The 24713-nt window shown below is 32.7% G+C and overlaps 3 protein-coding genes and 1 non-coding gene across 6 annotated transcripts; 1 reads left to right on the forward strand and 3 right to left on the reverse strand.

Moving 5' to 3' along the window:
• The first annotated feature begins 1640 nt into the window (after window positions 1-1640).
• On the forward strand, window positions 1641-5251 carry LOC107481824 (uncharacterized). Of its 3 annotated transcripts, none has more exons than XM_016102146.3 (7): window positions 1641-1843; window positions 1919-2035; window positions 2101-2327; window positions 2413-2624; window positions 2955-3057; window positions 3133-3503; window positions 3581-5251. In XM_016102146.3, the coding sequence occupies exons 1-7, from the start codon at window positions 1690-1692 to the stop codon at window positions 5208-5210; spliced, it is 2814 nt and encodes a 937-aa protein (XP_015957632.1). In that variant the 5' UTR covers window positions 1641-1689; the 3' UTR covers window positions 5211-5251. The 3 variants fall into 3 exon arrangements, with proteins under 3 accessions (XP_015957632.1, XP_052115422.1, XP_052115423.1); XM_052259462.1 differs by having other exon boundaries at window positions 1919-2012; window positions 3581-5250; XM_052259463.1 differs by having other exon boundaries at window positions 1641-2012; window positions 3581-5250.
• Window positions 5252-5493: 242 nt separating this feature from the next.
• TRNAQ-UUG (transfer RNA glutamine (anticodon UUG)) lies at window positions 5494-5565 on the reverse strand. The gene has a single exon. It is a non-coding gene; the product is annotated as a tRNA-Gln (tRNA).
• A 539-nt stretch (window positions 5566-6104) lies between these two features.
• LOC107481823 (RING-H2 finger protein ATL51) lies at window positions 6105-7512 on the reverse strand. The gene has a single exon (XM_016102145.3). The coding sequence runs from the start codon at window positions 7358-7360 to the stop codon at window positions 6230-6232; it is 1131 nt and encodes a 376-aa protein (XP_015957631.1). The 5' UTR covers window positions 7361-7512; the 3' UTR covers window positions 6105-6229.
• Window positions 7513-9757: 2245 nt separating this feature from the next.
• LOC107481550 (uncharacterized) lies at window positions 9758-10965 on the reverse strand. The gene is made up of 2 exons (XM_021137060.1): window positions 10017-10965; window positions 9758-9927 (listed from the first exon to the last, which is right to left on the reverse strand). Exons 1-2 carry the CDS (start codon window positions 10963-10965, stop codon window positions 9758-9760), a joined length of 1119 nt encoding a protein of 372 aa, XP_020992719.1.
• Between the last annotated feature and the right edge of the window lie 13748 nt (window positions 10966-24713).

Consider the following 24713-nt stretch of genomic DNA (forward strand, 5'->3'; position numbering starts at 1 on the left):
ATATGTTGTTCTGGACAAAAAGAGAATGTAAATGACGAAGTAGTTAGACCATAACCGATCTCACGGGATAACGGTGAGGTTATCACAATCACTATATCATCAAAATCTGTAACTATCGAATCTCAACAATACTATATTGTAATAAGTATTAAAGGTCGAAAAAAAAGGTACAGGATAAAAGTTAAAGAGAAAAAAAAGGCTTTCACCATCTAATACATTACGATTTAGTATCGAATGTCTTGCAAGTTATCCACCCGACCTGGTTTTACGCATGATAAAGTTAAAATCTCTAATCGTAAAAGGTATAAAACAATTTAAGTATTTTTTGTTTATTTTTTTTAATTTGTGCTACACTACTCTTCATTAATTAAGTGAATTGTAGCTCTTCATTTAAATTTTAGACTTTAAAATTCAGAATTTAAAATTGGAATTTATTATTTAAAATTTATGATTTAAAGTTAGTAATTTAAATTTTAGAGTTCAATGAGTCATACACTACTTTTTTTTAGTGCATTAGCATTCACCTTTTTCTTTTATCTTCATAATTTTATTTATAAAAGAATTGAAATAGAAAGTAGAAATATTACTATTGTAATTTTTTTTAAAAAAATTCTAAACACAACAAATGCAAAAGTTAACAAAAAATAAAAGTATCAATACTTTTTGGTTAACCAAAGAATATCATTGACGAGTAAGCAAAACAACTGATGATTTTTTTTTTAATTCAATCCTCTTTTTTTCGGTAAATTAATTCAATCCTCTATTATTTATTTTTGTTAAAAACTTATCAATTGAAGGCTTGACAAACGGCCCAAATAACCTACCCTTCTCTTCTCCAATAAATTTTTCCATCTACTTAACAATGTATTCTCACGTCCCAAAAAAAAAAAGAAGTATTCTACTATTCTTTTTATTTCAAAATAATTATTACTTTTGACTTTTTTTATATATTAAGAAACTAGTGTACTTTATAAAATAGATCTGGATATCTTAATCTTTTAACAAAAAGAATACGAATTAATTTTAAATTAAATTAGACTATATATACACAAAAAATCAGTTATCCAAACTAACGTGTATTAAATATTAATAGTCAAATGTATAATAGTTTTTTCTTTGTACATTAATTTTAAATCAACCCTTATTATCAACTCTAATTTCGTAAAGTCCATGTTGAAAGTTAGAATTCCATTGCATAATTGACCGCTCATAATATTCTCTATAATGAACTAAAAAACAATCTATGTATACCGCTTAGACAGGTATACATGTATGTCCAAGTTTAGAGACAAATTAAACAAGTTTGATTAATGTATATAATAATAAATTTTTCTTGGAGGTGGAGGCTATTCAATTTTAAATGTGTTTGATTTTCACAAAAGAAAAAAATGTATTTGATTTAATTTAGAAGTATGTTGAGAATTTTGAAGTAAAGTGTATCAAATTGCTGTCATTGTTTTATCCAGGTAAGAATGTTAGTTAACAATGGAAATGAATTGATTAATCAAGTAGCACCTAACTTTCTTTGGTGGCATGGTAGTTAGAAGCATGCAATACGGAATTAGAAGTAGTTAAGTGAGCAACTACTCATAAATAAAAGACAAACCTCTGATCTTCCTCTCACTCGAACCATTCAACAAAGATACTCTTATTTTTTTCTATCTCAATGGTTGCTACCCTCCTATTTCAATGTTTGTTATGGGCAGATCCAAAATTTCGTACATGGTACCTGATTCCAACAACATAAACCAAGTTCTTGTACAGAATCCTCCTAGTACTACCACCCACCAATGTTCATTCCCAACTAAGCTTCTACTGTTACTGCGCCGCCTCATCCATTCAAGTAAGCTCCGTAGAAAACAACCACCTTTTAGAATATGATGCTTTTATTAATTATGATGGTTGAGTTGAATTGTAGAGGAAGCTGATGGGGGTTCACAAAGTAAGGAAGAAGAGAGAGTGTGCTCATGGTTATACACTTTGGCTCACTCTCAGAAATACATTGCCTTCGAGTATGTTGCTTCCACCGAAAGAGGCAAGTCAACAATATTTTCATATTGAAGTTGTTCCTAGAAAATGTTTTTAATAAAGTGTTTGCAGGTCTAAGTTTCACTGAAGCAGAGAGGAGGCTAAAGGAAAATGGGCCAAATGTTCCACTTGAGTATTCTTTTCCAAGGTGGTGGCATCTTTTGTGGAATTCTCTTTTCCATCCTTTTAACATGATCCTCATTGTTTTATCTGCAATGTCATTCATTGCTTGTGACGATGCAAATGGATGCATCATGCTTATACTGGTTTTCATTAGTGTTGCCCTTCGTTTCTGTCAGGTATACTTGCCTCTCACCTTGTTTGTTGATCAAGAATGAATATAGAAATCATAAATGCATTCACTAAACTAAATGTGATTCTTAGGAATACAGCAGCTCAAAAGCAGCCATGAAACTTTCTGAATTGGTAAGGTGCCCAGTAAAAGTGCAAAGATGCGCTGGTAGAGTTGTGCAGAGAGAGTTAATTGTTCAAGTTGATCACAGGGATATAGTTCCCGGCGACATTGTCATTTTTGAACCTGGTGATCTCTTTCCTGGTGATGTTAGGTTGTTATCTTCAAAGCATCTTGTTGTGAGGTATGCCAACTTCAAAATCTACCACCTTTTTATATCATAAGAGAAATTCGTAGGACAGCAACTTTTTGTATTTTTTACCATCATTTGACCAATCCAAATACTAAATTATTTTTAATAAATAAATTTTACTAATTCATGTGTACAATCTCTGAAAAACATAGGTATAAAGTGTAAACTATATATGCTTCTTGTGTGCAAAACATTTGTAAATATGAGCGCAAATTATTACTGGCTAAAAATAATAATATTTACTGACCATGTAGAATTGCTCGTATCATAATTGCGCGTGAATTAAGCTAACTAAATTTTACATTGTGACGTTTTGAACAGCCAGGCCTCACTAACTGGGGAATCTTGGACAACTGAGAAAACTGCTGATATCAGAGAAGATCAAAGCACTCCTTTATTAGATTTAAAGAACATCTGCTTCATGGTGAATTGAAATGAACCAAAGACTTTATATTTACAAACCAAACCAATACTAAACCAATACTAAACTTAACTGCAGGGCACGAGCGTGGTTTCAGGTACTGGAACAGGATTGGTTGTATCGACAGGATCCAATACTTATATGAGCACCATGTTTTCAAAAGTTGGGAAGAGGAAGCCACCAGATGACTTTGAAAAGGGTCTCAAGTGGATATTTTACTTGCTTATTTCAGTTATGCTAGTGCTAGTTACAATTATGTTCTTGACAGATTACCTTACATCACTTAATTTGAGCAACAGCATTCTTTTTGCAATCTCAGTTGCATCTGCCCTCAATCCTCAGATGCTTCCCCTCATTGTGAATACATGTCTAGCCAAAGGAGCACTTGCTATGGCTAAAGACAAGTGTATAGTTAAAAGTTTGACTGCGATTCGCGAGATGGGATCCATGTAAGAATGTAGTCACATTATCAACCAAAAAAGAAATATCACTCATTTGTCTTGTACTCACTCTTCATATTTTGCAGGGATATTCTATGTATTGACAAGACAGGCACACTAACAATGAATCGTGCAATTATGGTTAATCATGTTGACAGCAAAGGGATGCCCCAAGAACAAGTTCTACGCTTTGCATTTCTCAATTCTTACTTCAAGATTGAGCAGAAGTATCCATTGGATGATGCAATTCTTGCATATGTATATACAAATGGATTTAAGTTTCAGCCATCCAAGTGGAGAAAGCTAGATGAGATTCCTTTTGACTTCATAAGAAGAAGAGTATCTGTAATCTTAGAAACAAATGAGAGACAGCCACAGTTCTCTGGCAGGTTCATGGTAACAAAAGGAGCATTGTTAGAAGTCATGAGAGTTTGTTCTTACATTGCAAATTCTGACAAAAAAGAAGGAATCTCGATCTTCTCTTCAGATGACTATAATAGAGTTTTAAATCTTTCAGAAGAACTAAGCAATGAGGGATTAAGGGTTATAGCAGTAGCTATAAAGAAACTTGGAGAGGAAGCAAGTAATGGAATAAAGACAAGTGAGGAGGGAGACATGATATTCCTTGGCCTAATAACATTTTTCGACCCACCAAAGGCATCGGCGAAAGAAGCACTGCGGCGTTTGGCAGAAAAAGGAGTTGAAGCAAAGGTTTTAACAGGTGATTCACTGTCATTGGCAACAAGAGTATGCACTGAAGTTGGCATAAGAACCAGTGATGTGATAACAGGGCCAGAGCTAGAGCAACTTGACCAAGAAAGTTTCCATGAGACGGTTCAACGCGCCACGGTGCTAGCACGCCTGACGCCAACTCAGAAACTGAGAGTGGTACAGTCCTTGCAGACAGTTGGAAAGCATGTGGTTGGATTCTTGGGAGATGGTGTGAATGACTCTCTTGCCCTTGATGCTGCGAATGTTAGCATTTCAGTGGACTCAGGTGTAGCCATAGCCAAAGACATGGCAGATATCATCTTACTTGAGAAGGATCTGAATGTGCTGGTTGCAGGAGTAGAGCACGGTAGACTCACCTTTGGCAACACAATGAAGTATGTGAAAATGTCAGTTATTGCAAACCTGGGAGGCGTGATTTCACTGCTCATAGCAATCTTGTTCCTCAAGTATGAGCCCTTAACCTCTAAACAGCTCCTCACACAGAACTTGCTCTACAGCGTGGGACAAATCGCCATCCCCTGGGACAAAATGGACGGAGAGTATGTGAAGAGTCCTCAGAAATGGTCAGAGAAAGGGTTGCCAATGTTCATATTGTGGAATGGGCCAGTTTGCACTCTCTGTGACGTGGCAGCACTCTTGTTCCTTTGGTTCTATTACAATATCGGAGCTGATTTGGATGAGAAGTTCTTCCATTCAGCATGGTTCATTGAGGGCCTCCTCATGCAGACTCTCATCATTCACTTGATCAGAACTGACAAAATTCCTTTCATACAGGACATTGCTTCTTCGCCTGTCATGTGCTCCACGCTTGTCATATCTGCAATTGGAATTGCACTTCCATTCACACCTATTGGGAGAATCATGGAATTCACGCTTCTACCCTTCTCCTATTTCGGATTTTTGCTCATTCTTTTTCTTGGATACTTTGTACTTGGCCAGCTCGTTAAGAGACTTTACATATTGCTTTATAAGAGATGGCTTTGAATAATATTAAGATAGAATATCTATACACTTAGCATTCCACATACATTCTTCCACTAGTACCCTGCTACTGCAACTTATACATCCCTATATAGGTCTAGATTAAAAGTCAGAAACCAAGGTTCAAGCTAACAAGCTCTGGAATTTTAAATTTTTTACTTAGGTATTATTTCTCTGTTTAAAAATCACCGGGATTCAAAGGAGCATGAAGCATGAGTGCATGACAGCGAGCAAAATTTTAAAAACTCATAACAATATGACATTGCCAAACAAACATATAAAGAAGAGGTCCTACCGGGAGTCGAACCCAGGTCGCTGGATTCAAAGTCCAGAGTGCTAACCACTACACCATAGAACCAGATGTGTGAACCTGTCTTCTAAACCATATTCATAATAGTCAGAATAAAATGAACAAGATTTTCTTCGTTAATATCTTATAATTTTTCTTCGTATAATTTGTTGCATTAGAAATGACTAAAAGAAGGTGTCAGTGATCTGGGGAATATGTGGTTGAAAGTGACCTTGTTTTTCACTTGTTCGAGTCAACTTAATTTAAACGGTATCAGAATGCATTTTACTTGTAAATTAAAGTTACTTATACGAGTATACATGGAGGTTATACTTTATATAATTCACCTATATAAAAAAGAGATTCAATGATCAAGTAACAAGGAAAAAAAGTATCGTTCAGAACAGTTATATTTCTGTTTTATCAAAATATATTGAAAACAGAGATAACCCACATGTGTTTCTGGGCCAATTCAGATGTCTGGATTGAACTCCCTGCTGATGCAATTTAAACAATAATATACTCTTTCTTAACTTTTCTTGTTAATAGGAAAAAGAAGAAAGAAAAACGGATCCACCAGCACAAAAAAAAAAGGAAAAAGAAGGATCTGAGCACAAACACTAAAATTTGAGTGTATAATTAATTGTATTGAAACATAGATACATATATAGAGAGATCATAAGTGGTTTGGATGAACTCTGATACCCTAATTCTAACTATTGCTGAGGAGATTCTACAAAGGGAGAGTTGAACTGTGGCTCCTAGAGTGTGTAGAAGTGGAGCATTTCCTGTTATGTGAAAAAGGGCTTCTAGGCCTCTTCTGAAATGCTATTGAAGCCAGTTTGTATATTCTTGAACTTGAATTGGTGATTTTGTCATCTTGATCATCAGAATTCAAATCACGAAACATGGATGATGAATCCATGGAAACCGACCTCCTCATTGGTTGTGTAATCGAAGCATCTCTGTGCCTATTCATCTTTTCTAGGGTTTCTCCATCTTCACCCCCATCATCCTCATCTCCAATATTCCTCACTGAACTACTCTCACCATTCTCTTGATTCTCACCAGAACCATTTGAATCAGCCTCGGGAACTATCACCTCCGTACTAACAGAAGTTGCGGTACCGGAATCATGAAGAACGGGTGCGCGGCAGAGAGGGCAATTCTTGTGCGATCTAAGCCACGTGTCAATGCAAGGGATGTGAAAGGCGTGACTGCACTTTGGTAACAGCCTGAGAGAGTCGTTTTCTTGAAACTCAGCGAGGCAAACAGAGCACTCTGAACCATCAATTAGCCTCTCGCCTTTTCTGTAAACAAACACTGTGATGGAATCTATAACCGATTGCTGCAACCCCACGGTGCGGATGAACCATATAGGGTGATCAACCAAGGCTCCCTCATCGTCATCGAAATCCGAACCTGAAACAGCAGAATCTCCATTAACATGGAACAGTATAGGCGTGTTTCCTCCCGTGCGGTTATGCCTCCGGGAACAACAGATCCTTCGGATCAAGGAGACGGCACATAGAAGCATCGCGATTCCAACGGTGCCGGCCATGATAATCATGCCAAGTTGAAGAAGATGCACGTGAAACCCTTCATCACGGATAGGGATTAAAGGGAAAGGGAACTTTGGCGGGATGGGGATAGGGAGTGACAGTGATGATTGAAGAGGGGAAGGAGAAGGTGCTGGGCCTGGGCCTGGGCCTGGGCTAGGGCTAGGGCTATGTGATACTGTGTTCATAATCATATGCTCATTCTGATGTTGCAGTTGCGGTTGCAGTAGCACTAGTTTTCTGGGAAGAAAACCCATGAGCGGCGAAAGAGAGGATAACGTTTGAGGCATAAAGTGTGGCTTCATTAGCTGACCAACATAATTGGAATTTAGCGGCTTTCCTTTTTGGCGAATTGGATGACTATTAACATTTTAGTTATCTTTTTGCGTAAAAACATCTTTACAAATACACCACACAGCTTCATCTCCTTCTTCGTCCAAAGTCAATAGGGCGTTTACGCGTTTAACTTTAAATCATGGTGGGCAGTTAAGAGATTCCTATTCTATCATATCATATCATTAGTGTTTGTGATTGTGATTGTGATGCTAGCAACTGCTATTGCCTTATTGGACACTCCACGACTCTTTACTTACCATAGTGTGTTTGACTAGTTGACCCTGTACAACACAACATTCTTTAAAATCGGAAATGTTTAGAAAATTAGCCAAAAACAGTAACAATTTGTTTTATTAATTATTGTGACAATTAATAAATGTTAAATAAGATAAGTTTTGATTGTATTTTTTGTCTTTCTAACATTATCTCTTTAAAATATATCACTAGTGCAGTGATCACCAAGTATTACATATATTTACATTTCATTTGATTTAAGTTTAATTACTCTATTGGTTCTTATAATTTTACGAAATTTTTAATTTGGTCTCTATATTTTTTTTTAATTGAGTCTTTATACCAATTTTTTTTTAATTGAGTCTCTAGACTTCTTTTCTTTTTAATTGAGTCTTTGTTCTATAATTTTTTTTAATTGGGTTCTTATACATTTTTTTTATTTAGATTCTTGCACCAATTTTTTTTAGTTTGGTCCCTATAAAATTAAGTCAATTACTGTTAAAAGGGACTTAATTAAAAAAAATTAGTACAGAAACCCAATTAAAAAAATAATATAAAAACCTAATTAAAATTTTCTTAAAACACTAACAGAATAATTAAACTTTTAATTTATTAAAGGAAACTGTATTTATTCCTTTTGTATTCTAAAGTAAAAAAAATGATAAAATAAAAATTTAATTATTATTAATTTTATAATTTTTATGAAATATATATTTTGTTATATTAAAGTAATTAATTTTTTATTTTATTATTTTACTAATTTTATTAATTTTTCTATTTACCTAATTTTATTAATTTTTTTACTTTAAAAAAATTTAATCCATTATATTAAGTCACCTCAGATCTTAGTATTTGACCATTATTAAATAGAAGTAGAGTTGCACATGAATCGGATAATATCTGTATATTTGCAGTATCCCGATCTAAATTTTGTGGATATTATTTAATCTGCACTATAGGATCAAATTGCAAATTTGGTCGTGATATTTGCGGATTTGCATCATAATTTAAGAAAATAAATTTTAATATGATATAAATTTTAGTGTGTTGGTTTATGAATTTTATGATATCTTATTTTTTATTTTTTATGTTATACTTTAACTTAGAATAATTAAACTTAGACCTTATGTTATTATTTTTTATTTTTGTTATTCAAGAGATTTTTTATTGACAATATTTTAAGAGTAAATAGGCTTAAATATGTAAAAAAATAGATTTTTTGGACTTTTTTTTGTAAAAACAGTCAAACAGTATTTTTGAATTATGCGGATATACCTTATATTCAATCCGATCCGCAAATATGCGAATCGGATTGGATCTGACCTGAAAAAATTTGTATATCATATCCGATCCGATGAGTGCAATACAGATCGGATAGAATTATAAATTATATCAGATTCGATTCATACGCAGTCCTAAACAGAAGATATCAAATCTTAAAAAGTATAAATAAATTTTTTTTACTGTAACAAAAATAACTTTTTTTTAATATTTAAAATTTTAAATTCTCTTTAATATATATTATTTATTAATAATTTTAGGATAATATTTTTTTGATTGAGTTTTAGAGTGATACTTAGTTCACATATAATTAATCCAAAAATATTTAAAAATTTTAAATTACAAAACTTATCTCAAAAATTAAATCAGAAAATAGAATATTATCTTCTCCAAATATTAAAAAATAAAAAATAAAAGAAGAATATCAATTTTTTTACTCCTATTATCTTAAATTTGCACCATTTTTTTTTTATAAATACCGAATGCAATTATTCTAAAAAGCAACCTTTTGTTATAATATAATATCTACTCGGTATCTACTTAGCATGACTTATCTCTCCAATTAAATATTTTTAGACGGTATAAATATTGAATGGAAGACGGTGCAAATTTTTCAAGATTTGAAAAAGTTAATATTGCACTTGTATAAATAGAGATTTAGATAGAGACAATGTGACACACTACAAAATATAAAAACACTCTTGGTTCTTTGTCTTTATACACATTACAAAATATATATATATATATATATTTTGTGACTTAAAAGAAATAAACAAAAATTAAGAACGAGAAAAAAAAATAAGAAACTGCTTAAGAAAGGCAGTCCCACTGAATACTACTCTCAAATTCTTTCAAGGCAACGGAAGCTTCACTTGGGGAGAAAGGGTTCTCATTGCGGTTTTTGCCATAATGTCTGCTACTGTATTTGCATCTCTCAAGATCAACCGAAGATCAGCACGCCATTTCCAAGACATGATATCTCGAATTTTTAACACCAAAGGATCAATAAACCCAGAGCAATCTTGTAAATTATTGACAATAGTAAAAGCCTCCACACAATCTGTCTCACATATAATGTCTCTTTGTCCCGAGTCCATACTAAAAGAAAGCCTCTCCAAATAGCAAACAACTCTTCTTGCAAAATGCTACGACTCTCAATTGTTCCCAGACAACCTCGTTGCCACCTTCCCTTCCAATCTCTGCTAACACAAGCAAAACCAACTCGAGCACCACTGCCAGGATAGCTAGCATCACAATTAATCTTAAAGGTACCCACTGAGGGGGGAATCCAAGAGCCACTAATGGTTGAGGGGATAGACAGTCGTTGCAACTCAAAAATATTTCGAAGCTCCTTTTCCAAGGACAAAGCCATACGAATCACCTTGTATGTGGTCCAATGGTCGTGAGGATGAAAGATCTCGTTATTCCTCGAACGCCAAATCCACCAGAAACCAGAAAAGAATCTAAAAGGGCGTTGTTTGCTATTATGTAAGAACCAACTCATTAAATCCACTGGTTGATCGGAGATCCCTAAAGCTTGCCAAACAAGTTGGACTTTTGGACAATCGCGAATACAATGTAATACCGATTCCTGACCTGAGAAACATCGTGGACAACTATCCGTGTGCGAAATGCCCCTCCTAAAACGAAATGCAGCAGTAGGAAGAGCCTCTCGAAGACATAGCCAGGCCAAAAATTTGTGCTTTTCCGGAACATGTTGACGCCAAAGCCAAAGCCAATTACCCCTATCCTCCCAACTAAACATCTTCTTACTGAGCCACAAATAACCACTATGAGCATCATAAACCTTTGAAACCGCACCGGTCCAACACCAACCAACCTCTGAACCAGCTTGAACATCTGGGTTGTAAGAGTTAATGTTGCTCTGCAGAGACTGATTCAGAGGAGAATAGATATTCTCAAGGTTCCACTGTCCAGATGACCAAAGGTCCAAGATCCTGAGATCCGAATCAGAAATGTGAACATAATCCATCTCCTGACACATTCGCCCCTCTCTTCTCCATTTAGAAAACCAAGTAGTCACCCATCTCTTCTCCATTTAGAAAACCAAAAGTTTTGTTCCAAATCCCCAATGCACCAAATAAAACCTTCCTTCAGGATATCCCAAACTCGACATATACTCTTCCAAACATAAGATCCCCTTTCTCGAGACCGACTAAGACAATCATCCTTAGAAGAATGGTATTTCTCCGTCAACAGTTGAACCCATAGCTTATCGGGATGGTGAAAAAGTTGCCAAACTAGTTTTCCAAGAAGAGCAATATTGGCACAAAAAGGATCTCTAATTCCCAGACCTCCAAAATTCTTAGGGGTGACCAACACTTTCCAATTAACTAGATTCAGGCCTCTACCATTAGCTTGAAGAGTTTTATATCTATACTTTTTTATTTTATATTTATTTTTTTATTATTTATTTATTTTACAATATGTTATCAGCACAAGACTCTGATCAAAATTTAGAAAGACTCAAGTAATAAATTTTAATTATGTCAAAACTCTCTCATCTTAAATTTAATGCTCATGATATATCTGGAAATAACTATTTATCATGGATACTAGATGTCAAAATTCGTCTTAATTTAATAGATTTTGGAGATATCATTAAGGCTGAAAATAATGCATCCCAAAAGGATAAAACCAAAGCTATGATCTTCCTTCGTCGTCACCTTGACGAAAGATTGAAAAATGAATATCTCACACTAAAAGATCCTACAGATTTGTGAAAAAATATTGAAGAAAGGTATAATAATAAAAAAATAGTGATACTTCCTCAAACCCGATATGAGTGGACGCACTTACATCTACAGGATTTTAAATCCATAAATGAAAACAATTCAGTAATGTTCTAAATTACCTCACGAATGAAATTATGTGAAGAAAAATAACTGATAATGATATGTTAAAGAAAATTTTTTCGACCTTCTATGCCTCGAATGTGCTCCTGCAGCAGAAGTATCAAAAAAAAGAATTAAAAAATATTTTGAGCTAATTTCTTACTTTCTTGTTGCTGAACGCAACAATGAATTGCTTTTAAAAATTCATAAAGCTCATCCAGTTGGCGCCGCCCTGTTTCTTGAAGCAAATGCGGTAAATCATTATCCCATAAGAGGTAAATGACAAGGTTTTGGTAACAAGAAAAATAATGGAAGAAAGAAAAATTATGTTCACAAAAAATGATATCGCCAGAAGTGGGATAGAGAAAGAAATAATAGACAAAATAAATCAACAGAAGATAAATATTTCCGTTGTGGTGGAAAGGGCCATTGGTCACGTACCTGTCGTACCCCGAGGTACCTAGTTGATCTTTATCAAGCATCCTTGAAAAAGGACGACAAAGAAAAAGAGATGAATTTTGTTTCAAATGGTGTTGCTGAAAATTACACCACTCATTATGAAGTATCTGATTTATTTGAAGATCCTGAAGGAAATATTGGCATTTGATCAATGATGGAAAAGTTTAATATGTTGGTTTATTAAAGTTCTCATGTAAATAAATAATATAAAAAAATTCTTATTACGTTTTATTTCTAATGTATTTAAATTTCAAGTATGATGTATATAAATAATGTTTAATAAAATATTAATGTCTATGTTTAAGAATTTCAAAATCATTAAATGTGTTAAGTTTTAAAATAATAATAATAATAGTAATGGCAAAAAAATTCTAGTATATGACACTATTTTTATGTACAGTGTTTCTTAGAAAATAATTTCAATTAGGAATACAATTTTACTGAGCATGTACTGCTACTCATTTTATTATTATTATTTGTCTTTGAAAAAAATAATAAAAGATATATAATGAAGATGTTTGCCTTACGAATAGTGCAAGTTCACACTCCATTCTCAAAAATAATATATATTTTACTCATCTTGTGCCAAAAAAAGAATATGTTAATACTATTATTGGTTCAAACAATGTGATAAAAGGCTCCAGAAAACCTATAATTTTGTTTCTCGGAAGAACAAAATTTATAATAAACAATGCTCTACCAAGTCTCTAAGAAACTTGTTGAGTTTTAAAGATATTCGTCGAAATGGATATCATATTGAAACAATGAAGGAGGAAAACCATGAGTACTTATGTATCACAACTCATGATTCAAAAAAAAGATTATATTAGAAAAGTTATCCTCACTTTCATCTGGGTTATATTATACTAAAATTAGTGCAATCGAATCACATGCCATTGTAAATAAAAAATTTACTAGCCCAAATGAATTCATAACTTGGCATGATAGATTGGGTCATCTGAAAATAACCATGATGCATAAAATTATTGAAAACTCCCATGGGCATTCACTAAAGAACCAGAAGATTCTTAAATCTAGTGAAAATATTGTTGTGTTGCATGTTCTCAAGGAAAGCTAATTTTAAGGTCATCACCAGTAAAGATTGGATTTGAGTTCTCTAAATTTAGAAAGGATTCAAGGCACTATATATGGACCTATTCATCCACCATATGGATCTTTTAGATATATTATGGTCCTAATAGACGCATCTTCGATATGGTCACATGTGTGCTTATTGTCTTCTCACAACCTGGCGTTTGCGAGATTACTTACTTAAATTATTCTATTAAAAGCACAGTTTTCAGAAAATTCAATCAAAGCAATTCGTCTTGATAATGTTGGTGAATTTACTTTCTAAGCCTTTGATGCTTATTGTATGGCTAAAGGAATAAGAGTTGAACATCAAGTAGCTCATATTCACACACACAGTGGGTTAGCAGAATCACTTATTAAACGCCTCCATTAATTGCTAGACCCTTGCTTATGAGAAAAAATCTCCCAACCTCAGCTTGGGGGGCATGCTATTTTACATGCCGCAGCACTTATTCGTTTGAGGCCAACAAGTTACCATCAGTTCTCTCCTATGCAATTAGCTTTTGGCTAGCAGCCAAATATTTCCTATTTAAGAATATTCAAGCGTGCAATATATGTTCCCATTATACCACCTCCTCGTACCAAAATGGGACCCTAAAAGAATTGGAGATATATGTTGGATATGATTCTCCCTATATAGTAAGATATCTTGAGATACAAATTGGAGATGTATTTAAAGCCCGATTTGCAGATTGTCATTTTAATGAATCAAAATTTCCAACATTAGGGAGAGAGAATAAGATTCTTGAAAATGAACTTAATTGGAATGCATCATCTTTGATGCATTTAGATCCTCGATCAGGACAATGTGAACTAGAAGTTCAAAAGATTATACATTTGCAAAGAATAGCAAATGAATTGCCTGATGCATTTTCTTATACAAAGAGGATAACTAAATCTTATATACCAACTGAAAATGCCCCAATTCAAATTGATGTCCCAGTTGGACAAGTAGCCACTGAAACAAACTCACACTAGAAGCGTGGTAGACTTGTCAATTCCAAATTCAAAAATTCTCGAAAAAGAAAAGAGATAAATACTATTCTTGTTGAAAAAGATAAAGACATAGTAAAGTCACCTATAGTTATCCAAAATTTTGATATAATTTTGACGACAGGAGACGTTCAAGTACCTGAAAATTATAAAAATGATGATATCTCGATAAATTATGTCTTTACAAGAGAAAAATGGGGCCGAAATAAGACAATTGTCAATGAAATACTTGCATATAATGTGACATTAAATATCATGCATGAAAGTAAGGATATTGAGACAAGAATAGTCGAAGAATGTCGACAAATGAATGATTGGCCAAAATGGGAAGAAGTTATGAAGGTTGAGTTAGACTCACTTGCAAAACGTGAAGTCTTTGAACCTGTTGTCTGTACACCAGAAGATGTAAAATCTGTTGGATACAGATGGGTATTTGTGAGAAAACGAAATGAGAAAAGTGAAGTTGTACGCTACAAGTCTTGACTTGTGGCACAAGGTTTTTCATAAAGGTCCGGTATAGATTATGAAGAAACATATTGTCCTGTAGTGGATGCAATAACATTGCGTTATTTGGTTAGTTTATCCACATATCATAAACTACATATGCCTTTAATGGATGTGGTAACAACCTACTTATACGGATCATTAGATCGTGATATCTATATGAAAGTTCCTGAAGGACTAAAGATATCTAAACTATCTAATGAATATTCGCAGGGTTACAAAGATCTTTATATGGTCTAAAGCAATCTGGACGAATGTGGTATAACCGTCTTACTGAGTATCTAGCCAAAAAGGGATTTAAGAATGATGATATCTGCCCATGTGTTTTCATAAACAAATATGCATCTGGATTCATTATAATTATTGTGTACGTTGATGATTTAAATATCATTGGAACTCCTGAAGAGATTCCAACAATTATAAAAGCTCTAAAAGAAGAGTTTGAGATGAAAGATCTTGGAAATACTAAATTTTGTCTTGTCCTGCAGATTGGGCTACAAAAAATGAGATTTTTATTCATCAAACAAGATACACAGAAAATATCTTGAAGAGATTTTATATGGATAAGTCACATCCATTAAGTACCCCAATGATCGTAAGATCTTTGGATGTGAAAAATGATCAATTACATCCTAAAGAAGAAAATGAAGATATCTTTGGTCCTGAAGTACCATATCTTAGTGTCATTAGAGCGCTAATGTATCTTGCTAATAATACACAACTCGATATATCATTTGCTGTGAATTTTTTAGCATTTATAGTTTCTTTCCATCCAGAAGACACTGGAATGGAATCAAACAAATCTTTCGATATATTCATAGAACAGTTGATGTGGGATTGTTTTATCCATATGGATCCAAGTCACAACTAGTTGGCTATGCAGATGCAGGATACTTGTCTGACCTACACAAAGAAAAATCTCAAACAGGATACCTGTTCACATATGGTGGTACAGTTATATCATGGAGGTCCACGAAACAGACAATTGAAGCAACATTCTCTAATCATGCAGAAATATTAACGATACATAAAGCTAATCGCGAGTGTTTTTGGCTCAAGAGTTTAATCCAATATATTCTGTCACCATGTGGACTGATTAATAATAAGATAGCTCCAATTGTTCTGTTTGAAGATAATACAGCATGCATTGCTCAACTTAAGGGTGGATACACCAAAAGTGATAGAACAAAGCATATTTCTCGCAAATTCTTCTTCACTCATGACCTTCAAAATCATGGAACAATTGATATTCAACAATCCTCTCAAGCGATAATCTGACAGATTTATTTATAAAGTCACTTCTAAAATACTCCTTTGAAAAATTGGTATATCAGACTGGGATGCATCGATTCCGATATAGTAAATAATGTCGACAAGAAGGAGAAGTTGTACTCTTTTTTCTTTAGTCAGGTTTTTGTCCCTAATAGATTTTCTATACAATGTTTTTAATGAGGCAGTACTCATTACAAAGAATATTGCACTCTTTTTTATTAACTAAAATTTTTTTATTAGATTTTTTTAATAAAATTTTAACGAGGCATATTCTTAATAGACATCTAAAAAGAAGTGTTATAATATAGATGTTTCCACGGCATGACTTGTCTCTCCAATCAAATGCTTTTGAATGGTATAAACATTGAATGGAAGAAGATTTGAACAAGTTAATATTGCACTTATATAAATAGAGTTCTAAGTTGAAATAATGTGATACACTACAAAATATAAAAATACTCTTCTTTCTTTGTCTTTATGCACATTGCAGTATATATAATATATATGAATCATTTCTATTATATTAAGATATTAATTTAATAAATATCAATATTAAATTTTTATATTTATACTTTTTTATTTTATATTTATTTCCTCTTCATTATTTATTTATTTCACAACACCTTTGACTAATTTTAACATTGACATCAACAAACAAATATGAGCAAAACATGAAAGATTAATGATATTATTGTAGTTGGTAATATAGCGTTTCCAATCTAATTACGAACACCATTATTAACTAATAAACCGCAATAACTTATCGATCAAATTCAAAACAATAACTATGCTCCACCACAAAAATATTAAATTTTGTCTTACACCACAGTAAATATATATACATACATGCATTTAAATTTTTTATATTTTATTCATTAACTTATATCCCCTTATCACACTATACCATCATTTCATTCATTCAATGCCAAAAAACATTTACACTCTTCGTAAGCAAATATTGTCAACTTGCATTCGGGAAAATCGACATTTTGGTAGTTCTTATTTTGGAAAGAAATAGAAATTATTGATTAACTTGTATCCCTCATTACATTAGACCACCGCCTCATTCAACTTCAGAAAACATTTACACTCCTTGCAAGCAAACAATGCCAACTTGGATTTGGGAAAAACGATACTTTGGTAGTTCTTATTTTAAAAAGAAATAGAAATTATTCATTAACATGTGTCCTCTCATCACACTAGACCACGGCCTCATTCAACGTTAGAAAACGTTTACACTCTTTACAAGCAAACAGTGCCAACTTGTATTCGGGGAAAACGACATTTTGGTAGTTCTTATTAGAAATACAAATTATTCATTAACTTGTATCCCCTCATCACACTAGACCACCGCTTCATTCAATGTTACAAAACGTTTACACTCCTTGCAAGCAAACAGTGCCAACTTACATTCGAATAAAACGATATTTTGATAGTTCTTATTTTCTAAAGAAATAAAAATTATTCATTAACTTGTATCCCCTCATTACGCTAGACCACTGCCTCGTTCAACGCCAAAAAACATTTACACTCCTTGCAAGTAAATAGTGCCAACTTACATTCGAGCAAAAACGATATTTTGGTAGTTCTTATTTTCTAAAGAAATAGAAATTAGCTACAAATTTGCAAAATGACAATGTTCAAATAAATAGCCAAATAAATTTATACATATATCCATAATTTTTAACACATATTACTTTTGGATTTGAAGGTCCATATTTAATCATTTTTAGCTATATTTTTTTAGCCATCGGAGTTGTGCCTATATATATAAGTAATTATTCTGACCAAGATGTTAAAAACATCTTTTTATAATGATTTTTATTTAAAAGGTGTGATTTATTTGTTTAATCACACTTTAAATAAAAGTCTTTTATAACATATAAAAATCAAGTCCTATAATTTATCATTCAATATATATATATGTATATAAAGTCTACCACTTACCAACTATTTCAGAGATGTTCAAGTTTTCCTTATACATGTGTAACAATAGGGGGCATACACAGGCAATTCATGCATCACTTTATCAGATCAGCAAGCATTACATTTTATATGCAAGGGATAAATGGCAGATTTTCAATCTTTTTTCTTTGAAACAAATTTTACCAGGAATTGATTAATGTATCATATCATGATTATACCAAGGTAAAAACTCATATGAAATTGATGATTTGATAGATTTAACTAAATTATTGTTTAACGATTTACAACTATTAATTTCAGGTGAAGACGATATTAATTACTAACCCAAAGTATTACCCGAAAAATTGAGGCACTGACTTGAGACATACCATGTATGACACCATCACAGCATCAAGAAGTGAGCGCTATTTCATTAATTATCCCCTTCATAATAATATCATTTAAGGGGGATGCTTCCATAAAGATGCAGAAAACGTCTTTTTTTAAAGATATTTTTTAATAATTAAAATTTAACACATATAATAATTTAAATTATATGCTAAACTGATTTGTCCACTCTAATTTTAATAAAAATAATATAATTTAACTGATTATATGTGTTAAATTTTAATTTTTAAAAAACATCTTTAGAAAAAGACGTTTTTAACATCTTTATTTAAGTGGCTCCCATCATTTAATTACGTAGCAAATTTTGAAATGCTTAATTTCCAATGATCTCTCGAGTTCCCAAAAATCTCGTAATATCTGTAACAAAGAAGCATATTTCTCAATTATTTCAAATATTCTAGATAAGAAGGAATATTACAAGTGTTATTGGAATCTTTTCATCTGAAAGAAACACAAGCAACAAACAACATTATCTACTTACCTGTGCTCCAATACCACCATATTCACGAGAATCAGGAGGCCAGTGCTGTAGTAATTCCTTTGCCACGTCATAAGTAGGTAGCTTGTGGCCCAAGGCAATGCTTTTACCTCCGAGATAAACAAGGACACCCCTGCCTTCTGTTTCATTGCAAGCTCTAAGTTGTTCCCACAGTTACATCAACAAACCACACATTCCCGTCACCTTCGAGTTTTTCTGCATTGTCTTTGTGTGTCATCATCAATGGGAGATTTATACCCAATTGAAGCCAGTGGAGAGTGTACAAAGAATGTATGTCTGGTGAAGGATCAACACAAGTTTGGATATGAAGACTCAACACCAGAGAGTGACACCACCAACAGAGGCTATGCTATTTTGGCAGTGACATTGCACAAACTGCAAGGGAATGTCGAGTTTTGTATATATACTGCCATATTTTTACACATTCTGAAACATTCTCCACTAGCATCATTATACATATATTTAATGTCTGCCATCATATGATATAATTCATGATTAAGCTATATGCTTCTATTTGCCTTTGTCACAAATACAACTCAGTATCATTTCCCTGCATATGACTTACAAGTTACAATAGAGCATAGTGGCACAACTAACCTCAGTTAGTGGGAATGACACAAAGTCTTGGTCTTATTGATCACTGATTAGCCATGATATGAGGTCTAGACGTGTGGCAGTAGCATGGCATTGTGTTAGTGGTAATCATTGGTTACCTAAGCAAACCTGCTTCATCCAAATGGAACAGTTTTATTAAGCAGATGTTCTGTACTTTTGTGTGTTGGGGGAAAAAAAAAGTACCAAGGAGACATAGTAGTGGAAAAGGAGGTCATCGTCAAGATTCTGTTGCCCCTATAACTTTTTGTTATATTCTTTGGATAGCACTCACGAATTAGAAAAGGAAAGAACAAAAGAGAAAGCTGCCTACCACTAGGGGTTATGCGCTGTCAGACGAAACCTTTCACCTAATCAAATCCCTTTTTCATTTTTTAATTTTCCACTCTGTTAACTTTTCTTTTCTTGCTTCTTGTTTTTTTCTCTTTGTTTCTTACTTGTGTATACTTGTTGGATTCTATAGCACAAGCAAAGCAACTCAATTCTTAGGCCCCTACTAGCTACCAAAACAAAAATCCATCTCTTTCTTACTTTCTACAGCCATTGCTACTAATTACAACAGTTTCTGTGAAAGCCATGTGATTGTCTCATTCTCTCATTTTATTTTATTTTAATTTTGGTTATTGTGTTGTTAGTTTTCATGGAACCCGAGATGCTTGTGTATCAAATTGTCCATAATGTGTTGTTAGCTTTAATTAATTAGCTCCACTTCTAAAATTTATATTCATGCATTTGACAACTCAGAGTTGTTCTCTTCTGATCTTTTAAATAGTTGCACTCCGGGTTAAACTCATGCTGTCTTCTCAGTTTGGTTGGTAGACACAATTTTTTGCATGAGTTTTCTTACCAATTTGTACCACTTTGAATGGCTGTGGGGTCCAACAAGTTACATGTCTTCCTCACATAACAAGTTGAAACTAATGGCCTCATGAGATTTTCTTCTCTTGTTTGATTTTGCCGGGTGTGAATACAGCCTTGGCAGCGTTGAAAACCTTGCACCCCCTATAAACTTCTTTTCTTCTATTTACTGAAATAATGAAAATCTTTTAAGTCACATATGCATCAATTTTCTAGCATTGGTCTTGTATGCAATTATTAGGTTGCTGAAAGTAACAAGTTGTATCTATCTATGTGTGTTTACATTGATCTTTTACAGCATATGTTAAGGAAGATTAAAAGTTTGATTATTCGTGGGGATATCCCTTGAGGGTAAAAAATATGAAAGAAAAATAGAAGAGAGGGTTATGTTGTTAAGGAGATGCCTTTTTGTGAAAGTCAGCGACACTAATGAGTGTGTCCCATGAGTTTTGAATCCATCCATATTCTTAGGATATGGCTCTCCTCTCACTGTGTCTATCTATATCAAGGTCACATGGGTTTTGTAAGACATGTCATTGTATTTGTACAAGTGATGACACCTTCTCGGAAGGGCCTATGAGTTGTTATTAATTATGTAATAATGTTGAAAGTTGAAAGGGTGTTTTTCCATAAAATGATAGGTCCACAAGCAGAAGAAGAACAAGGTTGTGATTTGTGAAGTGGGGAGTGGAGACTCTTCCCTTATTATAGCTGTCTACGATTGAGACATGTCTGTTCCCCCAACATAACATGGCCTTCTTCAATTGATCATCATTCTTGAATCCCCTCAGTACCCGCAACCTCAAATGTTTGCATGTGAGACAGAGAATGCTGCAAAACTATGCATATCCATGCATATTGCTCTGACACATTTCATCTTCTGTTAGTTAGTTAGTTAGTTACATGTTAGTGCCTCCTTATCAAATTGCTAGTTTCGTTTTGGATATATGAAATGATCCTGCTACCTAACGAGGATTTTATTATTTTGCCACGTTTTCTAGATGTTTTCACATTTTATGAGAGCAATTATGAGCTTTAACTGTGCTATTGAGTACAGTTTTAAGTAACATTGTATTCCTCTCAAGTCCCATCTTCGACAAACGTATGTGCTTTCTTCAGTACATAAGAGTGATAAAAAAAAAGTATTGATATAAAAAATGAGAAGGATTTAGATAAGAGATATGAATAAATTGGTGGGGAAGAGGTGGGCTTTTTGGTGGGGTTGATGAATTGATGAATGAGGGCCGCTTCACACGTGTTGTTGCAATTGAAACAAAAAGAGGGCCCATTAAAAGAAAAGAAGCCACAAAATTGTCTTTGAGGATTTGTTTTGTTGCGAAAGGGAGTGGGGTCAGTGATTGTGATGGCCATACCCCTACCCCTCACCTTTACCCTCTCTCTCACTGGAGTGGTCGGTAACTGCTTTCAAAGCCCCTGCCAATTGCGTGCCACTTGTCCATGCATCACTTCCCCCTCATCCCTGCTTACTTCTTCTCCGATCAGTCAACTTTACGTAATGTTAATAGTTAAGAGATATTAGATAAAAGTTTAGTTAAATCATCTAATAACTCTCAATTATTAACTTCACATAAAATCGACTGTATTGAATTCCACCAAAAACCATTATGAAGAAATAATATTTTATAAATACTAATTTTTAAGCATTTAAAAAATACATTATTTATTCTAAATGATATTATACTTATTTTTTATTTTTACTAATTTGAACATCGATATAACTTTATGAGTATTTATCGTTGTTGTTTTTCTTAAAATCGATATATACCTTATCTATTTTATACACTAAAAACTAAACAGAGATAAGCTCAACCTTAAAGAGAATAAGGCTGATCATGCAAAAATATTGGTGCCCAATGTGGATTACATTATTGCTAAATACTAAAGGTTCATGTTATAGATAACTCTTTTTCTTCAATACTTGAAACTCAAGGGTTGAATTTATCAACCCAACGAATCCTTCTTGAAGGTGCTTACTTGCCATTTTGAAAGTAAATTCACTTGAAAGAACATTATTTATCATAAAAAAAATGATATGCCTACTAACCTATAACATACATACTATTACTAGAGATCTGTTTTAACGAGTATAATAATATACATTTGACAATGGGTACAAGTTAGTTCGTGAAGATTAGTCAATTAAGATCGGCAGCAATGTGGAAGAAGAAGAAGAACATTTTTTTTAATACAAGTCAGATAGGACAAGATATATCTATTCCAACAATTAAGTTATTACGATTTAAAATTAGACAACCTTCTTGATAAGTAATTAGTAATTAGAGTATAAGGTTTTCTAAGTCACAGTTGATAAGAGGATGCTACGATTTATAGAGGATCCAAAGTCAAACGAGGGTGGTTCCTTCAGCACTAGAAATTTCGGCTGTGACTAGCAATGTCTCCAAGCTGGACCAGTTACCATGATCGATAGTAATACGTGATAAGAATTTTAGACTTTTACCGAGGAAACTAGTTCAATTAGCTAGACAACATGCAGTTAATTTAATTTGTGGAAATTTGATTATGGCTTAAAAGTCTAATACGTTAGTTGGGTAGCTAGCTATACTAGGGTTCAGAACACATCAAATGGTGTATTTTAATTTTTCACCTTTATTTCTCATATGGTGAATCTGATGACTATTCATTGTGGGTTGAATTAAAAACTTGGCTTTACTTGCAAGCTCAAGCGATTGCAGATGGGGTTGAACTTTGAATTCGCATTTGATGCGAAAATCAATATAGCATTACTTGAATTGAAGTTCAACTAATTGTTATATTTAATCGAAACCAAAAGAATCTTTCGCCTATGTTTAGTATTTGTTTGAGTGAGTTTTTAAAAAAATATTTTTTAATTATTTTTTTTAAGAGATCTTATAAAAAAATAAAAAATAATTTTATATTTGGTTATTTTATATAAAAAGATTTTTTATTTATCAATTATATTTGAGTATAATAATATAAAAATATTTTTTTGTTTATTTATTATATGAAAAATATCTTTTTTTAAAGAAAAAAATCTTTTAAAAAAAGATATAAATTATAGCTTCTCAAAAAAATATTTTTTATTTTTTTAATATTTTTGTTTTTATTACTAAAAATTTGACAAACACACTAAAAAATAAAAAATATTTCTTTTCGATGAAAAAAGAATTTTTTATCAAAATAATGGCGTTGAAACGCTAACTTATTCTAATTCTTACTTGGGATGAGAACAAATGTGAAGAAAAAGAAATATAATTATAGTAATTTAAAAGATTACTTGGTTGATTTTTCAAAAAAAGAGCTTTATAAACTTAAATATTTTCTACATGTTGCCCTTTTTTCCGAAGATAGATGTTATTAAGTTTATTTAAGTTTGATATCTAGATATCAACACATTTGCATGATAAATTATTTTAGAATTTAGAACTAACAATAATAATTATATTACTATTTTATTCTTTATTTCTAAAAGATATATAAGATTGTATTCAATACATGTTTTATGTTTTCATGGTTTCAAAAAAGATAACTTGGCAGGCACCCAGTGACGGATGTTGGAGAAAAACTTAGGGGAGCAAGGTAATTTGGCTATGACAAATAAAACTATTATAACCTTTGATAAGATAGCTGCCACCTCCAGCCCTACCAAGTTCCGGCAATGCATGCACCTGGAAATTAAACATGACCGATATGCTGGGTGCGAAGGATTGTTTATTTTAATATGAAAGAGTGGAGAGAGTTTTACGTTAATGTTATAAAAAATAGAGTTTTACAGTGTTATAGGAGACTGCTTTGTGCAAGCACAATACGCAGAACATGTATTGTGTTGACAATACGTAGATTGTGTATTTATAATATGTAGTATGTGTATTGTAATTTAATATTAAAATAATGCAATACGCAGTTTGTGTATTGTCTTTATAAATTAAAAAAATATTAATATGACAATTCGCACTCTGCGAATTCTATAGCCCCCATAATTTTGTAAAACACCATAACTTCTAATATTAAAGAATTATACCAATTTTTATTCAATATCCAAAAAAATTAACCGGATGCGAACTCTTAAAAGGAAGATTAAGGCTAGTAGTGTCCTTTTTTTTAAGTTGCCCAAAATATTTGTGTTACGCCGTTGTAGGATGCAATCAAATTTACAAAATGTTACTAGTAAATTACACTTTTCTAACATGTTACTCATTTTTTAAAATCTTTTTCTGACAAAACATCACTGACAAATTGTATTTAAATTAAAGAAAAAAATTCACATGCATGTAAAAACACGGATACATTTTTTTTATATGAAAAGTATGTGTGTTGTGCTTTGTAGTGAAAAATATGCGTGTTAGATAT

Source organism: Arachis duranensis, chromosome 3 (assembly GCF_000817695.3).
Source record: "Arachis duranensis cultivar V14167 chromosome 3, aradu.V14167.gnm2.J7QH, whole genome shotgun sequence".
NCBI lineage: Eukaryota > Viridiplantae > Streptophyta > Magnoliopsida > Fabales > Fabaceae > Arachis > Arachis duranensis.

Coding starts and splice junctions, on each gene's coding strand:
- LOC107481824 (XM_016102146.3), top strand. CDS start 1,690: ATGTTTGTTATGGGCAGATCCAAAATTTCGTACATGGTACCTGATTCC. Junction 1,844..1,918: donor GCGCCGCCTCATCCATTCAA/GTAAGCTCCGTA, acceptor GTTGAATTGTAG/AGGAAGCTGATGGGGGTTCA. Junction 3,504..3,580: donor ATTCGCGAGATGGGATCCAT/GTAAGAATGTAG, acceptor CATATTTTGCAG/GGATATTCTATGTATTGACA.
- LOC107481823 (XM_016102145.3), bottom strand. CDS start 7,360: ATGAAGCCACACTTTATGCCTCAAACGTTATCCTCTCTTTCGCCGCTC.
- LOC107481550 (XM_021137060.1), bottom strand. CDS start 10,965: ATGGAGAAGAGATGGGTGACTACTTGGTTTTCTAAATGGAGAAGAGAG. Junction 9,928..10,016: donor GTTGTTTGCTATTTGGAGAG/GCTTTCTTTTAG, acceptor ATAATTTACAAG/ATTGCTCTGGGTTTATTGAT.